The sequence below is a fragment of the Echiichthys vipera genome (assembly GCF_963691815.1).
Source record: "Echiichthys vipera genome assembly, chromosome: 22".
Taxonomy (NCBI): Eukaryota; Metazoa; Chordata; class Actinopteri; order Perciformes; family Trachinidae; genus Echiichthys; species Echiichthys vipera.
Genome location: NC_139847.1, coordinates 917,203 through 932,981, shown reverse-complemented (window position 1 = coordinate 932,981; position 15,779 = coordinate 917,203). Strand labels below are relative to the sequence as shown.

The 15,779-nt window shown below is 48.5% G+C and overlaps 2 protein-coding genes across 2 annotated transcripts in view; both read right to left on the bottom strand.

The window, feature by feature from the left end:
- Positions 1–3,362: 3,362 nt before the first annotated feature.
- On the bottom strand, positions 3,363–6,430 carry LOC310963848 (ceramide-1-phosphate transfer protein-like; the record flags this gene model as incomplete). Its single annotated transcript, XM_083936791.1, has 6 exons — positions 3,363–3,591; positions 3,822–4,018; positions 4,081–4,252; positions 4,543–4,724; positions 4,809–4,873; positions 6,340–6,430. The coding sequence occupies 6 exons, from the start codon at positions 6,428–6,430 to the stop codon at positions 3,363–3,365; spliced, it is 936 nt and encodes a 311-aa protein (XP_083792917.1).
- A 2,256-nt stretch (positions 6,431–8,686) lies between these two features.
- The window catches only part of LOC310963892 (F-box only protein 41-like), a gene marked incomplete at its 3' end in the record, with an annotated part of 12,260 nt that continues 5,167 nt past the window's right edge, over positions 8,687–15,779 (bottom strand). Inside the window, exons 5-17 of the mRNA XM_083936849.1 lie at positions 14,342–14,414; positions 13,025–13,261; positions 12,868–12,932; positions 12,617–12,778; positions 12,345–12,523; positions 12,043–12,266; positions 11,715–11,830; positions 11,281–11,433; positions 10,594–10,689; positions 10,363–10,481; positions 10,102–10,260; positions 9,874–9,989; positions 8,687–8,749 (exon numbers count right to left, since the gene is read on the bottom strand). Coding sequence (XP_083792975.1) covers positions 8,687–8,749; positions 9,874–9,989; positions 10,102–10,260; positions 10,363–10,481; positions 10,594–10,689; positions 11,281–11,433; positions 11,715–11,830; positions 12,043–12,266; positions 12,345–12,523; positions 12,617–12,778; positions 12,868–12,932; positions 13,025–13,261; positions 14,342–14,414 — 1,762 coding nt within the window. The remainder of the gene's footprint in view (positions 8,750–9,873; positions 9,990–10,101; positions 10,261–10,362; positions 10,482–10,593; positions 10,690–11,280; positions 11,434–11,714; positions 11,831–12,042; positions 12,267–12,344; positions 12,524–12,616; positions 12,779–12,867; positions 12,933–13,024; positions 13,262–14,341; positions 14,415–15,779) is intronic.

The window sequence follows — 15,779 nt, the reverse complement described above, 5'->3', positions numbered from 1 at the left end:
CCTCAGTTTGTTAGCTTTAGCCACAGTCTGTTAGCTTTAGCCTCAGTCTGTTAGCTTCAGCCAGTCTGTTAGCCTCAGCCTCAGTCTGTTAGCTTCAGCCAGTCTGTTAGCTTCAGCCTCAGTCTGTTAGCTTCAGCCACAGTCTGTTAGCTTCAGCCACAGTCTGTAAGCTTTAGCCACAGTCTGTTAGCTTCAGCCTCAGTCTGTAAGCTTTAGCCTCAGTCTGTTAGCTTTAGCCTCAGTCTGTTAGCTTTAGCCTCAGTCTGTTAGCTTCAGCCTCAGTCTGTTAGCTTCAGCCACAGTCTGTTAGCTTCAGCCTCAGTCTGTTAGCTTCAGCCACAGTCTGTTAGCTTCAGCCAGTCTGTTAGCTTCAGCCACAGTCTGTTAGCTTCAGCCTCAGTTTGTTAGCTTCAGCCACAGTCTGTTAGCTTCAGCCTCAGTTTGTTAGATTCAGCCTCAGTCTGTTAGCTTCAGCCACAGTCTGTTAGCTTCAGCCACAGTCTGTTAGCTTCAGCCTCAGTCTGTTAGCTTCAGCCAGTCTGTTAGCTTCAGCCTCAGTCTGTTAGCTTCAGCCTCAGTTTGTTAGCTTCAGCCTCAGTCTGTTAGCTTCAGCCTCAGTCTGTTAGCTTCAGCCTCAGTATGTTAGCTTCAGCCTCAGTTTGTTAGCTTCAGCCTCAGTCTGTTAGCTTCAGCCAGTCTGTTAGCTTCAGCCTCAGTTTGTTAGCTTCAGCCTCAGTTTGTTAGCTTCAGCCTCAGTCTGTTAGCTTCAGCCTCAGTCTGTTAGCTTCAGCCTCAGTTTGTTAGCTTCAGCCTCAGTTTGTTAGCTTCAGCCAGTCTGTTAGCTTTAGCCCCAGTCTGTTAGCTTTAGCCACAGTCTGTTAACTTTAGCCTCAGTCTGTTAGCTTCAGCCACAGTCTGTTAGCTTTAGCCACAGTCTGTTAGCTTTAGCCACAGTCTGTTAGCTTCAGCCTCAGTCTGTTAGCTTCAGCCTCAGTCTGTAAATATGGACCAATATCAAACAATTAGCACAAATAATAAAAATAAACAAAAACAGTTGAAACATTTGAACGAACTGTTTCAGTAACTGATTATTAATGTTCATAAAACCTCAAAAAACACATTTCTGCAACAAACCGGGTCCTTAGTGGATTAATAACAATTAAAAATACATAATTAAGTCTTAATAATTATTTGTTTTTGTATCATTATTACACAAAACACTGAATTTAGAAAACACAAAATTAAAAATGCTAAAATAATTCAACTGTTTATAATAAAAGAACAATTTTGATGAATGATTATTATCGTTATTTTGCTGTAAACGATGTAATTATAATTAATAATGTTTACGGATTGTTAGTAATGTTGTCATTTATGTTTTTGTTTTGTAACTAATCTAAAAAAAAATTGGCAAAAATGTACAAATCTGTGAAAAAAGACTTTATTTGATTTATAAAATGTTTTAATGTGAAGAAGAATAAACAAAGAACAAATGATACAATAACTCAGCATTATTAATTATAATTAAATCGGTGACAGTAAAGTCAGTTTTAACTTCAGTTTAATTCACTTTAATGTTTAAATGCAGTGTTTTTGTGATGTTTATTTTAGTGTTTCACATTTTTCTGTCTTTGTTAAGTTTCAGTTTGATATGAATATGAATATTAAGACGAGAGAAACCCCGCGGATGCTGTTCTATTTTGTTTATATTGTTATTTTTATTATTATCAGCTCTGTTATTGTTGCGTTCACCGCTCGTGGCTCATGTGGCGTTCACTGTCACGTTTCATCCAGAGTCAAACTGAAGCTGTTTCTTCTTCATGTGTGTTGTTAATGTTGCATTCAGGGGAAGTGGGAAATGCTAGTTGTAGTAACATTCAAATGCAGCGTACAGTCATAATGATGCATTTGTATGTGAGTGTTTTGGCACCTTGATGAATGTGAACGCTTTAAAATCCCATGTGTTCCTGAATGCAGCACACGGTGCCTTAAAGTGCATGTTTTCCTCGACTTTTACCCACAAAGATCCTGATTTTTTACATTTTTACTTTAATTAAGAGTAAAGTGTTAACTTCCTTTGCTTCACTGTAAAAAAAGATGTTGCTCTGCTTCATAAGTGATCAAAATAAAGTGTTGTGTCTGAAACAGTCCCCACGTTTAGAAAGTTCAGTTCTTAAGGGCGCCGTCCCAGTGTGCCTCCGTCCCGTGCCCCAGCACATTAAAGTCTGGTTCCTTTGACCAGTGTGAGTGCAAGCGTACCGCGTCTACGAGCGGCACGCTTGCCGTCCACGGCCCGTTTGGGAGAGGTGGGCTTTAGTAAAGCACGTTTGCACGTGTACGAGCACGAGCGTGCGCACGTGTACGAGCACGAGGCCTACGGCGGCTCTGAGGTCATTTCCTGTGCGCCTGTTGGGACGTAGAAAAAAGAAGGAGGGACCATGCGCGGACATTTCAAACAATGGCGGTGAAAGGTTCACGTTGGTGTGATGCGGAGGTGGAGTGTTTACTGCAGATTTGGTCGATGAAAAGATTCAAAAACAGTCGACAAGACGCACAAAAACTCCGAGGTCTACGGAAAGATCTGGAAACAAAGCCACGCATCGCCATGACGTCATCAATGCGTGTGACGTGTTACGGCGTGATGACGTATAGGCAGCAAGAAGCATTCTCCGAGGCCCAGGTAGTGTGAGTACAAACGGGCCTGGAGGGGGGGACAAGGACCCTAAAGCACGGGGCACGGGACGCACGCACAGTGGGAGGGCGCCCTAACATCCCTGTGCTGTACTTCGCCACAGCTCTTTTCTCCTCATGCTGATCAAACTTCTTCTCCTCTACGTCTCAGAGGGAACTTGAACGCCACACATAGAGCGTAGACCTCTGTCAAGGCCAACGGTGCGTTCATGTGCTCCTCAGATTTCAAAGCATTGGGAAGTCGTTGTTCGTCTTCGGTGCAGTCAGAACAGAGTGAGACTCGTTGGATGCTTTAACGCGTTGTTTGACGTTGGGTCCACAGACGGGTTTCCCGTAGAACCCCCCCCCCCCCCCCCCCCCCCCTCCGTGGTCATGCTTAGGGAAAAGTTAAGTACAGCTTTAGGAAGTGGAAGACAAATATTGACGTTGCCAGAATGAACACAATCATGTTCCTGTTGATTTAGTAGGAACGTTAACGCGCTATGATTCATTTCAAACGTGCATATTAATAATAAACATGCTAATAAACCGTGTTTGTAACTAATCCAGGTCGGCAGCTGACCTTAACCACCTGATACCATGTTTCAAATCCATATGCAAACGTGTTTCTGCGTCATACGCGGAAAGTCGTGACCAAAGTTTAAGAGACCGAAGTTTGTGACGTGCTGCGTTCAGGGCAGCTCCAGCATTTGGTGCTCAGCCAGGATTCGCTGAGTTTGCGCGTGCACGAGCGACAGGGTGTGGATGATGAGGTGCAGGATGGGCGTGGCCTCCTGCTGGCTCTGCACACAGACCAGCTGCAGGAAGAACCGCCTGTCCGGGAGGGCGTAGAAGACCAGCTCTGCAGCCTGACGCAGCACCCAGGGGTGGTGGGGGGCCAGCGCCACCCTGTAGGCGTCCCTGAGGGAAAAGGGGAAAAAGCAGATGTCTGTTAGCTTGATAGCATGACAAGCGACCTGTTAGCTTTAGCCTCAGTCTGTTAACATCATATCATGACTAGCAATTTGTTAGCTTTGGCCTCAGTCTCTCAATAGACTGATACTAAAGCTAACAGGCTGTTAGTATGATAGCATGACGAGCGACCTGTTAGCTTTAGCCTCAGTCTGTTAGCACAGTGATGCGGTTGCTACCTGCACAACTCTCCCGGTGTTTTGTATCGTCCGTCGGCGTCCGGTCCATCAGCTAAACCCTCCAACATGAGCTTCAACCACAGCAGAGACCGGTGCAGCCGCAGCAGCGTCCTGCAGCCCGAATCTGTGCGCCGGGAAAAATCGACCACGCCCGCTTTAAGCTCCGCCTCCACCATGGATCGAACCGAACGATACGCCTGGAGGGGACAAAATTAGCGAATACCTTCCTATAATCTGCCCGTGTATTTGAGACACTCACCCCGTTGTTTAGTCCGAACGACGGCGGGGTTTGTAGGCGAGAGCTGTCAGAAGGACCGCGTTTCCCATGAGCCTCGGCGCTGTGTTTGAGTGACAGCTCTCGTATCAGCACAACCTTCTCCTTCACTTTCAGAGAAAATAAGCTGACCATCTTCCCGAGAGACTCCATGAAACTGAAACAGAGATTTCATCTGTAAACCGCCAAACCAACGTGTGTGTGTGTGTCCGTGTTTTTGTCCGTTGTGAGGACCGCGACTTTACGCAGTCCTGAGTATTTTTACAGGTGTTCAGGTTTATTCAGACCGTCATTTTCCTGACATTTGTCCTGAGATTGACGTTTTACAATCCATGCATGCAACAGTTCCTATCTGAAAAATGGAAAGTACGTCCAATGTGACTGTTTTTAATGAAAGCTTTTACTTTATTTGCTCCCAGATCATTTTCGTAAAAAGCTCTTTCGTACTTGAGGAGCTGATCCCAGCTCTGCAGGTACGGCTCCAGCAGGACGTCGTCAGCGTCCGCCTGGCTGGACTCTAAATACGTCAGCAGACGCCAGGCCTGAAACGATTGGCCGGGACACTCCTTTATGAGGGGCGTGGCTTCACCAGGCCCCGCCCCCTCCCCTGGAGCCAATGGAGGCTCAGGCTGAAAGAAAAAAACATAATGTTTGACTTTATATCTTAATACTGTTTTTATAAAGTAAAGACAGAGACGAGGCCTAACTCTTACCGACTGGTGGTAAAACTCCAGACATGGCTGCCAGGCGCCACCACAGTCTCTGACGCCGCTCTGAGCTGAAGACACACGGACGAAACTCCGTGAACCAACAAACAAACAACACCCGGCTCATTTAAAGGCTCAGGAGGCAGCTGATCACAGATCAGACCTCAGCATCTCTCCGAGGCTCTGGTTTAAGCCTGTAGAGAATCCACCGTGACCAACCACAGAGCAGCTGAGAGAGCGAGCCCTGTGATTGGCTGCTCTACTAAAGCAGGTGCGCGTTCACGTCTCTTCGGGGGAAACCCGGTCTGCAGCACAGACGACCGTACGGTTGGAAACACCTGCGTTCAGCGCAAAACAATCTAAGAAAAGGCTGATTCGTCTAAAAGAGTCTGACAACAAACAACAATAAAATGTGTGTAAATGTCGTTGTTGCGTTTCAAAGACTGAGAGCGGTCGGGCGTTACGTTGGTCTGGACCTGGACTCGGAGCTCGCTGTTCCTCTCTTGGACAGGTGAACTTCCTCTAACACTCCAGTTCTGAGGTTGTGTGGGCGGAGTTACCATGGAAACAGTCTGGTCACAGCAGCTACCCATAGCCACGCATTCTCTGAGGTTGCTAATACGTTAGCCTCCCGCTAACCGTAGCCAAAGGCACACGGTTACTGCTAATGCAAGATCAGGTTCATGTTGCTACGTTAGAGTCCTGAGTCAAACGACTCTACCTCAAACGTCACAACTCAGGGGCAGCAGCTCCAGCCTCTGATCCTGGATCAGGTCTCAGGGGCAGCAGCTCCAGCCTCTGATCCTGGATCAGGTCTCAGGGGCAGCAGCTCCAGCCTCTGATCCTGGATCAGGTCTCAGGGGCAGCAGCTCCAGCCTCTGATCCTGGATCAGGTCTCAGGGGCAGCAGCTCCAGCCTCTGATCCTGGATCAGGTCTCAGGGGCAGCAGCTCCAGCCTCTGGTCCTGGATCAGGTCTCAGGGGCAGCAGCTCCAGCCTCTGGTCCTGGAACAGGTCTCAGGGGCAGCAGCTCCAGCAGGGACCCCAAACTTCCCTTTCCCGGGCCACATTAACCAGCTCTAACTGGGGGATCCTGAGGCGTTCCCAGGCCAGTGTGGAGATCTAATCTCTCCACCTGGTCCTGGGTCTTCCCCGAGACCTCCTCCCAGCTGGACGTGCCTGGAACACCTCCCTAGGGAGGCGCCCAGGGTTCATCCTTACCAGATGATCCTGAACCACCTCAACTGGCTCCTTTCAACGCAAAGGAGCAGCGGCTCTACTCCGAGTTCCTCACGTGTTTGTAAAAAGGAAGCGCGTGCATCAGGAGCCCGCGTCCATGATGAGACCCGTGTAGACTCAACAACCTTTGTTGGAGGTTTCCTGCCCACTGAGCCTTTAAGCTTTTTATTTATTTATTATTAGTTTCAGTTTCTTTGTAGTCATATTCATATTTGATGAAGTATAAATGAGTCTATGAAGCACAGGAAGCTCAGAATCACTTCACAGCGACTGGTGGAGCCAACATGGCCGACACTCACGGAGCCACAGGGAGCTGATGAAGAGGAGCAGAGCCAACATGGCCGACAGCAGCAGGTAACGAAGCAGCGTCGTCCGTCTGAGGAACACCATGGTGACCACGCACACACACACACACACACACTCACACTTTTAACTCCAGTTAAAACACACACACATTGTTGATCACTTGTCGTCACATGCTCGCTCGCTCGCTCGCTCGCTCTCCCACCGGGGTTAAAGGTCGTTTGTTCGCCCACAGGTGCAGGAAATACAAACACGCCTTCAAACCTGACCTTCGTGCTGTTTATCTCACACACGCACACACACACACGCTCACACACACACAGACACACACACACACACACACACACACTGGTGTGTTCACTGTTGAGTTCACTGTCCAGTGTCTGTGGTGAGTTCAGGTGTCTATGGTGAGTTCAGGTGTCTGTGGTGAGTCCAGTGTCTGTGGTGAGTTCAGGTGTCTGTGGTGAGTTCAGGTGTCTGTGGTGAGTCCAGTGTCTGTGGTGAGTTCAGGTGTCTGTGGTGAGTTCAGGTGTCTGTGGTGAGTTCAGGTGCCTGTGGTGAGTTCAGGTGTCTGTGGTGAGTTCAGGTGTCTGTGGTGAGTTCAGGTGCCTGTGGTGAGTTCAGGTGTCTGTAATAACTGCAGGACAGTCCAGTGTCTGTGGTGAGTTCAGGTGTCTGTAATAACTGCAGGACATTCCAGTGTCTGTGGTGAGTTCAGGTGTCTGTAATAACTGCAGGACAGTCCAGTGTCTGTGGTGAGTTCAGGTGTCTGTAATAACTGCGGGACAGTCCAGTGTCTGTGGTGAGTTCACTGTCTGTAATAACTGCAGGACAGTCCAGTGTCTGTGGTGAGTTCAGGTGTCTGTAATAACTGCAGGACAGTCCAGTGTCTGTGGTGAGTTCACTGTCTGTAATAACTGCAGGACATTCCAGTGTCTGTGGTGAGTTCACTGTCTGTAATAACTGCAGGACAGTCAAGTGTCTGTGGTGAGTTCAGGTGTCTGTAATACCTGCAGGACAGTCCAGTGTCTGTGGTGAGTTCAGGTGTCTGTAATAACTGCAGGACAGTCCAGTGTCTGTGGTGTGTTTAGGTGTCTGTAAAAACTGCAGGACAGTCCAGTGTCTGTGGTGAGTTCAGGTGTCCGTGGTGAGTTTACTGTCTGTAATAACTGCTGGACAGTGGAATATCTGTGATGCGTTCACTGTCTGTAATAACTGCAGGACAGTCCTGTGTCCGTGGTGAGTTCAGGTGTCTGTGGTGAGTCCAGGTGTCTGTGGTGAGTCCAGGTGTCTGTGGTGAGTCCAGTCTCCGTGGTGAGTTCAGGTGTCTGTGGTGAGTTCAGGTGTCTGTGGTGAGTTCAGGTGTCTGTAACCAGTCGGTTCATTAATGACACAAAAGTCTCCAGAACTGCTGAGAAACATATTTATTTGCGTTGAAACGACACACGCAGCACCATTCACGCTGTACAGAGACGCATCTGATCGTGTCTTTGGTGTGTGTGTCCATGTGCAAATGTGTGTGTTCTTGTGCAGATGTGTGTGTCCTTGTGTAAATGTGTGTGTTCTTGTGCAAATGTGTGTGTTCTTGTGCAAATGTGTGTGTTCTTGTGCAAATGTGTGTGTTCTTGTGCAAATGTGTGTGTTCTTGTGTAAATGTGTGTGTTCTTGTGCAGATGTGTGTGTTCTTGTGCAGATGTGTGTGTTCTTGTGCTTGTTTCTACTCTAAAGTAAATAAGAAAGGGTTGAATAGAGGCTTTAAGGACAAAAGTTTCCTGTTAGCTCCAGAATTATGGCTTTTTAAGGTAAATAAGGCTGAAACTGTTAAACGCGTAGAGCTGAATAAAGGGTGTTATCGTTATAAGAAGAAGGGTTAAAGGTTAAAGTGTTTTTTTTTACATTAGTGTGTAAAAGAATAAAGGTGCAGGTTTGTGTTGAGGGTCAGTGAAAAAAGACCGTGGTAGAAAAACAGGACAAAGTGTTTAGAGTGAGGAAGAGTTCAAGACGCGCAGCTAATGCATCGTGTGTGTGTGTGTGTGTGTGTGTGTGTGTGTGTGTTCACGCACCAGGAACAGCTTCAGTGATTATTTCACACGTTTAATGTTCACTTCTGCTTCCTCTGTAACTTCAGAACCACAGACCACCGGCGTCAGAGACGAGCGGCGCTTTGCTTCCTTCGGTGCTCGCAGAGCCGATCCGCACCTCTCCAGTTAGAATATGTTTCTACGTTTGTCTCACGGCGGATCAGGGAATAAGTTTTGTAATAAGCGTGTGTGGGCGTGTGTGTGTGTGTGTGTGTGTGTGTGTGTGTGTGCATGTGTGTGTGTGTTCGTGTGTGTGCAGAGGTCAGTGAAATCCGTCGGCCTTGACCTGCAGGACGTCACACAGTCCAGGACGCTTCTGAAGAACCTGAGGAACAGAAATGCATTAATAACGTACGTGTACAGATTAAGATTAAGTCCGTTAACCGGTGACGCATCAATGCCGTAACCATGGTAACCTGCACTTTAAACTTGCGTGCAGATTTATTTCAAGGGCCGGGGCGAAAAGGTAAAGAAAGGGAAAATACAGCACGTCTACACCACTTAACACACGTTTATGCTCCTAGAGGACACTTTAGCACACGTTTATGCTCCTAGAGGACACTTTAGCACACGTTTATGCTCCTAGAGGACACTTTAACACACGTTTATGCTCCTAGAGGACACTTTAACACACGTTTATGCTGCTAGAGGACACTTTAACACACGTTTATGCTCCTAGAGGACACTTTAGCACACGTTTATGCTCCTAGAGGACACTTTAACACACGTTTATGCTCCTAGAGGACACTTTAGCACACGTTTATGCTCCTAGAGGACACTTTAACACACGTTTATGCTCCTAGAGGACACTTTAACACAAGTTTATGCTCCTAGAGGACACTTTAGCACACGTTTATGCTCCTAGAGGACACTTTAACACAAGTTTATGCTCCTAGAGGACACTTTAGCACACGTTTATGCTCCTAGAGGACACTTTAACACAAGTTTATGCTCCTAGAGGACACTTTAACACACGTTTATGCTCCTAGAGGACACTTTAACACACGTTTATGTTCCTAGAGGACACTTTAGCACACGTTTATGCTCCTAGAGGACACTTTAACACAAGTTTATGCTCCTAGAGGACACTTTAGCACACGTTTATGCTCCTAGAGGACACTTTAACACACGTTTATGCTCCTAGAGGATACTTTAACACATGTTTATGCTCCTAGAGGACACTTTAACACACGTTTATGCTCCTAGAGGACACTTTAACACACGTTTAGACTCCTAGAGGACACTTTAACACACGTTTATGCTCCTAGAGGACACTTTAGCACACGTTTATGCTCCTAGAGGACACTTTAACACACGTTTATGCTCCTAGAGGACACTATAGCACACGTTTATGCTCCTAGAGGACACTTTAACACACGTTTATGGTCCTAGAGGACACTATAGCACACGTTTATGCTCCTAGAGGACACTTTAACACCTCACTCTCACCTTTAGCGTGTTGAGAATTTCTCCAAACAGGTGTCGAGCTTCCTGAGTGTCCGGCTCTTCGAAGTAATCCGCCACAGAGACCTCGACCGTAATCAACCTGATGTCGGCGCACATACCTGCAGAGACACGTGTGTGTGTGTGTGTGTGTGTGTGTATTAACCATCTGCGTGATTAAGCGTCAGTGTGGTGATGATAACGTGTGTTCAGAGGACGGTCGGTGTGTCTCACTGTGGAAGTGCAGGATGGCCTGACCACTGACGGGCGTGTGCGTCAGGATAAGCGTCTCCAGACTCTTCAGTCCTGCGTCACACAGCTCCGTCGCTGCCTGCAGGCTGAGGTCGGCGATACGCTCCAACTCCAGCAGCTGCAGGTGAGCGCAGGTACGCACTGACACACACACACATATACATATATTTATTTGTTATTTATCGGTAACATCCGGTCACATTATCTATTTGCACCACAGCGTTTTCAGTTTTTTTCACACACCCAAAGCAGCCAATCCCTGAGTCCCACAGCCGGCCCCGCCCACGCTGAGCGAGCCGAGCTGTGGCCAGCATCGACCAATCGTCTGCAGGCAACGGTTTCCAAAACGAGTGGGTTGTTGACTGGAAGAGACGGAAAAAAGACGAGATGTGGGCGTACTCTGTGTGTGTGTGTGTGTGTGTGTGTGTGTGTGTGTGTGTGTGTGTGTGTGTGTGTGTGTGTGTGTGTACTGACCAGGGGTGAGCTGGCGCCACCTGCAGGCTGCTTATGTTCCTGCAGCCTGCACCCAGGGCCCAGAGAACCTCGTGACCCAGAGGATCTGATGAACTCCTGCAGGCGCAGACAGACAGGTGAACAGTAAGACAGGTGAACAGACAGGTGAACAGTGAGACAGGTGAACAGTGAGACAGGTGAACAGTGAGACAGGTGAACAGACAGGTGAGCAGACAGGTGAACAGACAGGTGACAGACAGGTGGACAGTGAGACAGGTGAACAGACAGGTGAGCAAACAGGTGGACAGACAGGTGAACAGTGAGACAGGTGAACAGACAGGTGAACAGTGAGACAGGTGAACAGACAGGTGAGCAGACAGGTGAACAGACAGGTGAGCAGACAGGTGAGCAGACAGGTGAACAGTGAGACAGGTGAACAGATAGGTGAACAGATAGGTGAACAGACAGGTGAGACAGGTGAGCAGACAGGTGACCAGACAGGTGAACAGTGAGACAGGTGAACAGATAGGTGAGCAGACAGGTGAACAGACAGGTGAGCAGACAGGTGACCAGACAGGTGAACAGTGAGACAGGTGAACAGACAGGTAAACAGACAGGTGAACAGTGACACGGGTGAACAGTGACACAGGTGAACCGACAGGAGGACAGACAGGTGAACAGACAGGTAAGAAGACAGGTGAGCCCCACCTGTACGTGAGTGTCTGCAGGCTCCTGCTGTAGCAGCTGGCGAGCCACAGCGTCCTGTCGGTGAGGATGTGAGGGCACTGAGAGACAGACAGGTGGAGCAGACTGCCCCCCGCTGACCGCAGCAGAGCCTCCACCCCCGGCTCCACGCTGCCTCTGACACAACAACAGCACACAGGTTAACTACAACACCCACAATGCACCGCCCACAGAGAGAGACTTCCTGTTTGGTCCAATCAGGAAGCTCCGTCAGCGTCAGTTCTCTGAGTGTCCACTAGGGGCAGGTTTCATAACAGAGCAGTTTCTCATTGAGCCCCATGTTAAACAGCCGTTTACACAGCATCATTAAACCTGTTTATGGTTAAAGGTGTATTAGGGTGTGTGTGTGTGTGTACTGACCCCCCCGGCGTAGACAGACAAACCCAGATGTGTGTTACCGTGTGTTCTTGTGGTAATCCTCCCGCGTCTCGTCGGCTCGTCTGCTCCGAGGCTTCAGGTTGTTCAGAACCACGGACTGAGTCTGAGTACACCACTGAGACAGAGTGGTCAGGAACTACACACACACACACACACAAACACACACACACGCACACAAAGACGCACACACACACACGCACACACACACACACAAAGAAACGGTAAATGCAGATTCATCCGCCGCTGAAAATAGTCCTCAACAAACGCACTTCTTCCTTCTTTAAATGAAGAGTATTGATGCGGGAAACAACTCATAAGTCACGGTCCGATGGCGGCGGCCCCTCTTACCTCGGCCGACACTCTGGCGTTCTCCAGCCGGAGGCGTGTCCAAACCGCCGGGTGCCTGGCGACGAACCGCCAATCGGTGCAGACCTCGGCAGCGCGCAGCAACGAGCGCGCGTCCAAATACGTTAACACGCAGAAAAGCCCCGCCCTCAGCCTCAAGGTGTCCGCCCCCAGCTGTCTGTCGCCGTGACGACGGGAGGGCGTGGAGCGGAGGGAGGAGGGGAATTCTGCGGGGGGGGGGAGAGGAAGAGCTTTTATCGTGAAAACGATGAAGGTGCAACCAAAGGAAGACGGGCGCAGTGTACCTGAACCGGGCGTGTGCGTCCTGGCGAACGCCAGTCGGCTCATCTCAGCGCTGCTCCAGAACCCGTCCTCCTCTAGTCCCTCCTCCTCCTCCTCTTCATCCTCCTCCTCCTCCTCTTCTTCTTCTTCTTCCGTGCTGTAGTGGCGAAGGTTCCTTTTGCTCCACGTTCCTCCTGCGGCCCTGGAAGCGTCGGCGAGGACGAGACGTCAAACAGAAGCTATCAAGACAGAAGTCGATGTTTCAGTGTTTTGGATGAAACGTCCGATCACGTACCACGGTCTCTCCATCCTCTCGTCTCCTCTCTCCCGTCGAGTCCAGGCTGGAGCGTAGTGATGGGGGTGGTGGTGGTGGTGAGGACGGAGGTGGACCAGCCCCATCTCGCCGTCCCACCCCCCTGAACCCAGAGACAAGGTCCGCATGCGACCGCTCAGTCCGCTGAGAGACACAGAGACGACGCGTCAGTTTCAGTTTGAACCCGTAAAACAGGAGTTAAACAGAGCGCAGCCTGTGATGCGTTCAGGTACCCGTGGTGATGGGGGCTGTGCTGCTGATCTCCCAGTCTGTAGGAGCCCGACACGCTGGAACTTCTCTGCAGGACGACAGGAAACATGGGGAGGGTGAAATGTGACGTGAGTAGACACACTTTTATTCCCTTCAAAATAAAACACTTGTTTTTCTCACCCTGTTGCCGAAGGTTCCCTGCAGCTTGTTCGTAACGATGTCGCCCGTGCTGCCGTCCAGACTGCGTCGGCCGGGCACAGGGGGTGCGTACCCCTCGGTGAGTGTGTACGGGTCGGCGTACGCGTCGTGGGGGTTGTGACGGTGGTGTGTGTAGTGGTTGTGGTGTGTGTGTGAGCTGAGCAGCAGCAACTGTCTCTCTGCGCGGTCGGCTCGCTCCAACAGCGTCTCGATAAACACCTGAAATCAAAGATCCAGATTAATCCATAGAAAGGCTCATTCCTTCAGATACAGAGCATCACCTGACTATAAAGGACACTTAGAGGACACTTTAACCCACGTTTATGCTCCTAGAGGACAATTTAGCACACGTTTATGCTCCTAGAGGACACTTTAGCACACGTTTATGCTCCTAGAGGACACTTTAACACACGTTTATGCTCCTAGAGGACACTTTAACACATGTTTATGCTCCTAGAGGACACTTTAACACACATTTATGCTCCTAGAGGACACTTTAACACACGTTTATGCTCCTAGAGGACACTTTAACACACGTTTATGCTCCTAGAGGACACTTTAACACATGTTTATGCTCCTAGAGGACACTTTAACACACGTTTATGCTCCTAGAGGACACTTTAACACACGTTTAGACTCCTAGAGGACACTTTAGCACACGTTTATGCTCCTAGAGGACACTTTAGCACACGTTTATGCTCCTAGAGGACACTTTAGCACACGTTTATGCTCCTAGAGGACACTTTAGCACATGTTTATGCTCCTAGAGGACACTTTAACACACGTTTAGTCTCCTAGAGGACACTTTAACACACGTTTATGCTCCTAGAGGACACTTTAGCACACGTTTATGCTCCTAGAGGACACTTTAGCACACGTTTATGCTCCTAGAGGACACTTTAACACACGTTTATGCTCCTAGAGGACACTTTAACACACGTTTATGCTCCTAGAGGACACTTTAGCACACGTTTATGCTCCTAGAGGACACTTTAGCACACGTTTAGACTCCTAGAGGACACTTTAGCACACGTTTATGCTCCTAGAGGACACTTTAACACACGTTTATGCTCCTAGAGGACACTTTAACACACGTTTATGCTCCTAGAGGACACTTTAACACACGTTTATGCTCCTAGAGGACACTTTAACACACGTTTATGCTCCTAGAGGACACTTTAACACACGTTTATGCTCCTAGAGGACACTTTAACACACGTTTATGCTCGAAAGAGTTCAGTGTTGAGTGTGAAGTCGTTTGGATGAACAGAAATCAAACTGTCTCTTGGATGGAGTCACCTGCAGTCTGGATTTGGCTTCGGCCTCTTTCTCTGCAGTCTCCCTCAGAAAACACTCGATGTCCTCCATCTCCCTGACAGAAACAGACACATACTTCTGTGTTATGTACAGTAGGAAGGAAATTAAATGACCTTAGTTAAAGTGAAATTCCAGTGTAAAATCATCCCAGGCTACTTTTCCAAAACAACAGCAAACCTCTGCAGCAGTTTGAGAAGAGTCCCTACACACACAACAAAGCAGCATCAGCATAGTTAGTGAAGCCAGAGTTTATTAAAGAGTGTTTTAAAGACTTACCTACTGGCCCCTGTACCAGCTCCTCTCATAGTAAAGTCCATTACAGTGGAAGGAGCCCATTGGTGCTTTGTTGTGTGTGTAGGGACTCTTCTCATGCTGCTGCAGAGGTTTGCTGTTATTTTCAGCAGCATTAGTGGTTAAAAAAGACCTTTGAATGCCTTCACCGTGCTGCCCCGAGCTAACCACTGTTAGCCACGTCCGGCTGTTAGCATCTCTCCAGTTCATACACGAAAATAATGGTCTCCATGGATCATTTGATGACCCAGTTTGCCTAAAACGACCCTGGGATGATTTCCCTTTAAACCCAGCTCCAGTATAAATGCACAGTATTTATCCCTAACAGCTTCAGATGCAGATAATTCTGTGTGTAAATTAGAGCTGCAGTGATTATTCAGTCAGTAATGACCATAAAAATAATCCCCAACTATTTTCATTTGAGTTGATTTTCATGCAAAAATGACTGAAAATGCAGTTTTCAGCTCCTCAAATGTGGAGATTTCCTGCTTTTCTCTGTTTTAATCGATGAATCCAGAAAATAAACAATGATGAAAATAATCTTCAGCTGCAGCTCTGATATAAAAACAACAATCTGTGTGTGTGTGTGTGTGTGTGTGTGTGTGTGTGTGTGTGTGTGTGTGCAGAGGAAATTAAGACACACAAACACACACACACACACGGCCTCGGGCCTGCTGTCATCTTTCATTTATCTGTTTGTGTTAGTGTCTGTCTCTGTGTGTGTGTGTCTGTGTGTGTGTGTGTGTGTGTGTCTGTGTGTCTGTGTGTCTGTGTGTCTCTGTGTGTGTGTGTGTGTGTGTGTGTGTGTCTGTGTGTGTGTTAGTGTCTGTCTCTGTGTGTGTGTGTGTGTGTGTCTGTGCGTCTGTGTACGTGTGCGTGCGTGCGTGTGTGTGTGTTAGTGTCTGTCTCTGTGTGTGTGTGTGTGTACGTGTGCCTGTGTCTGTGTGTCTGTGTCTGTGTGTGTGTGTGTGTGCGCGTCTGTGCACGTGTGCGTGCGTGCGTGCGTGTGTGTGTGTGTGTGTTAGTGTCTGTCTGTGTGTCTGTGTGTCTGTGTGTCTGTGTGTGTGTTAGTGTCTGTCTCTGTGTGTGTGTGTGTGTGTGTCTGTGCGTCTGTGTACGTGTGCGTGCG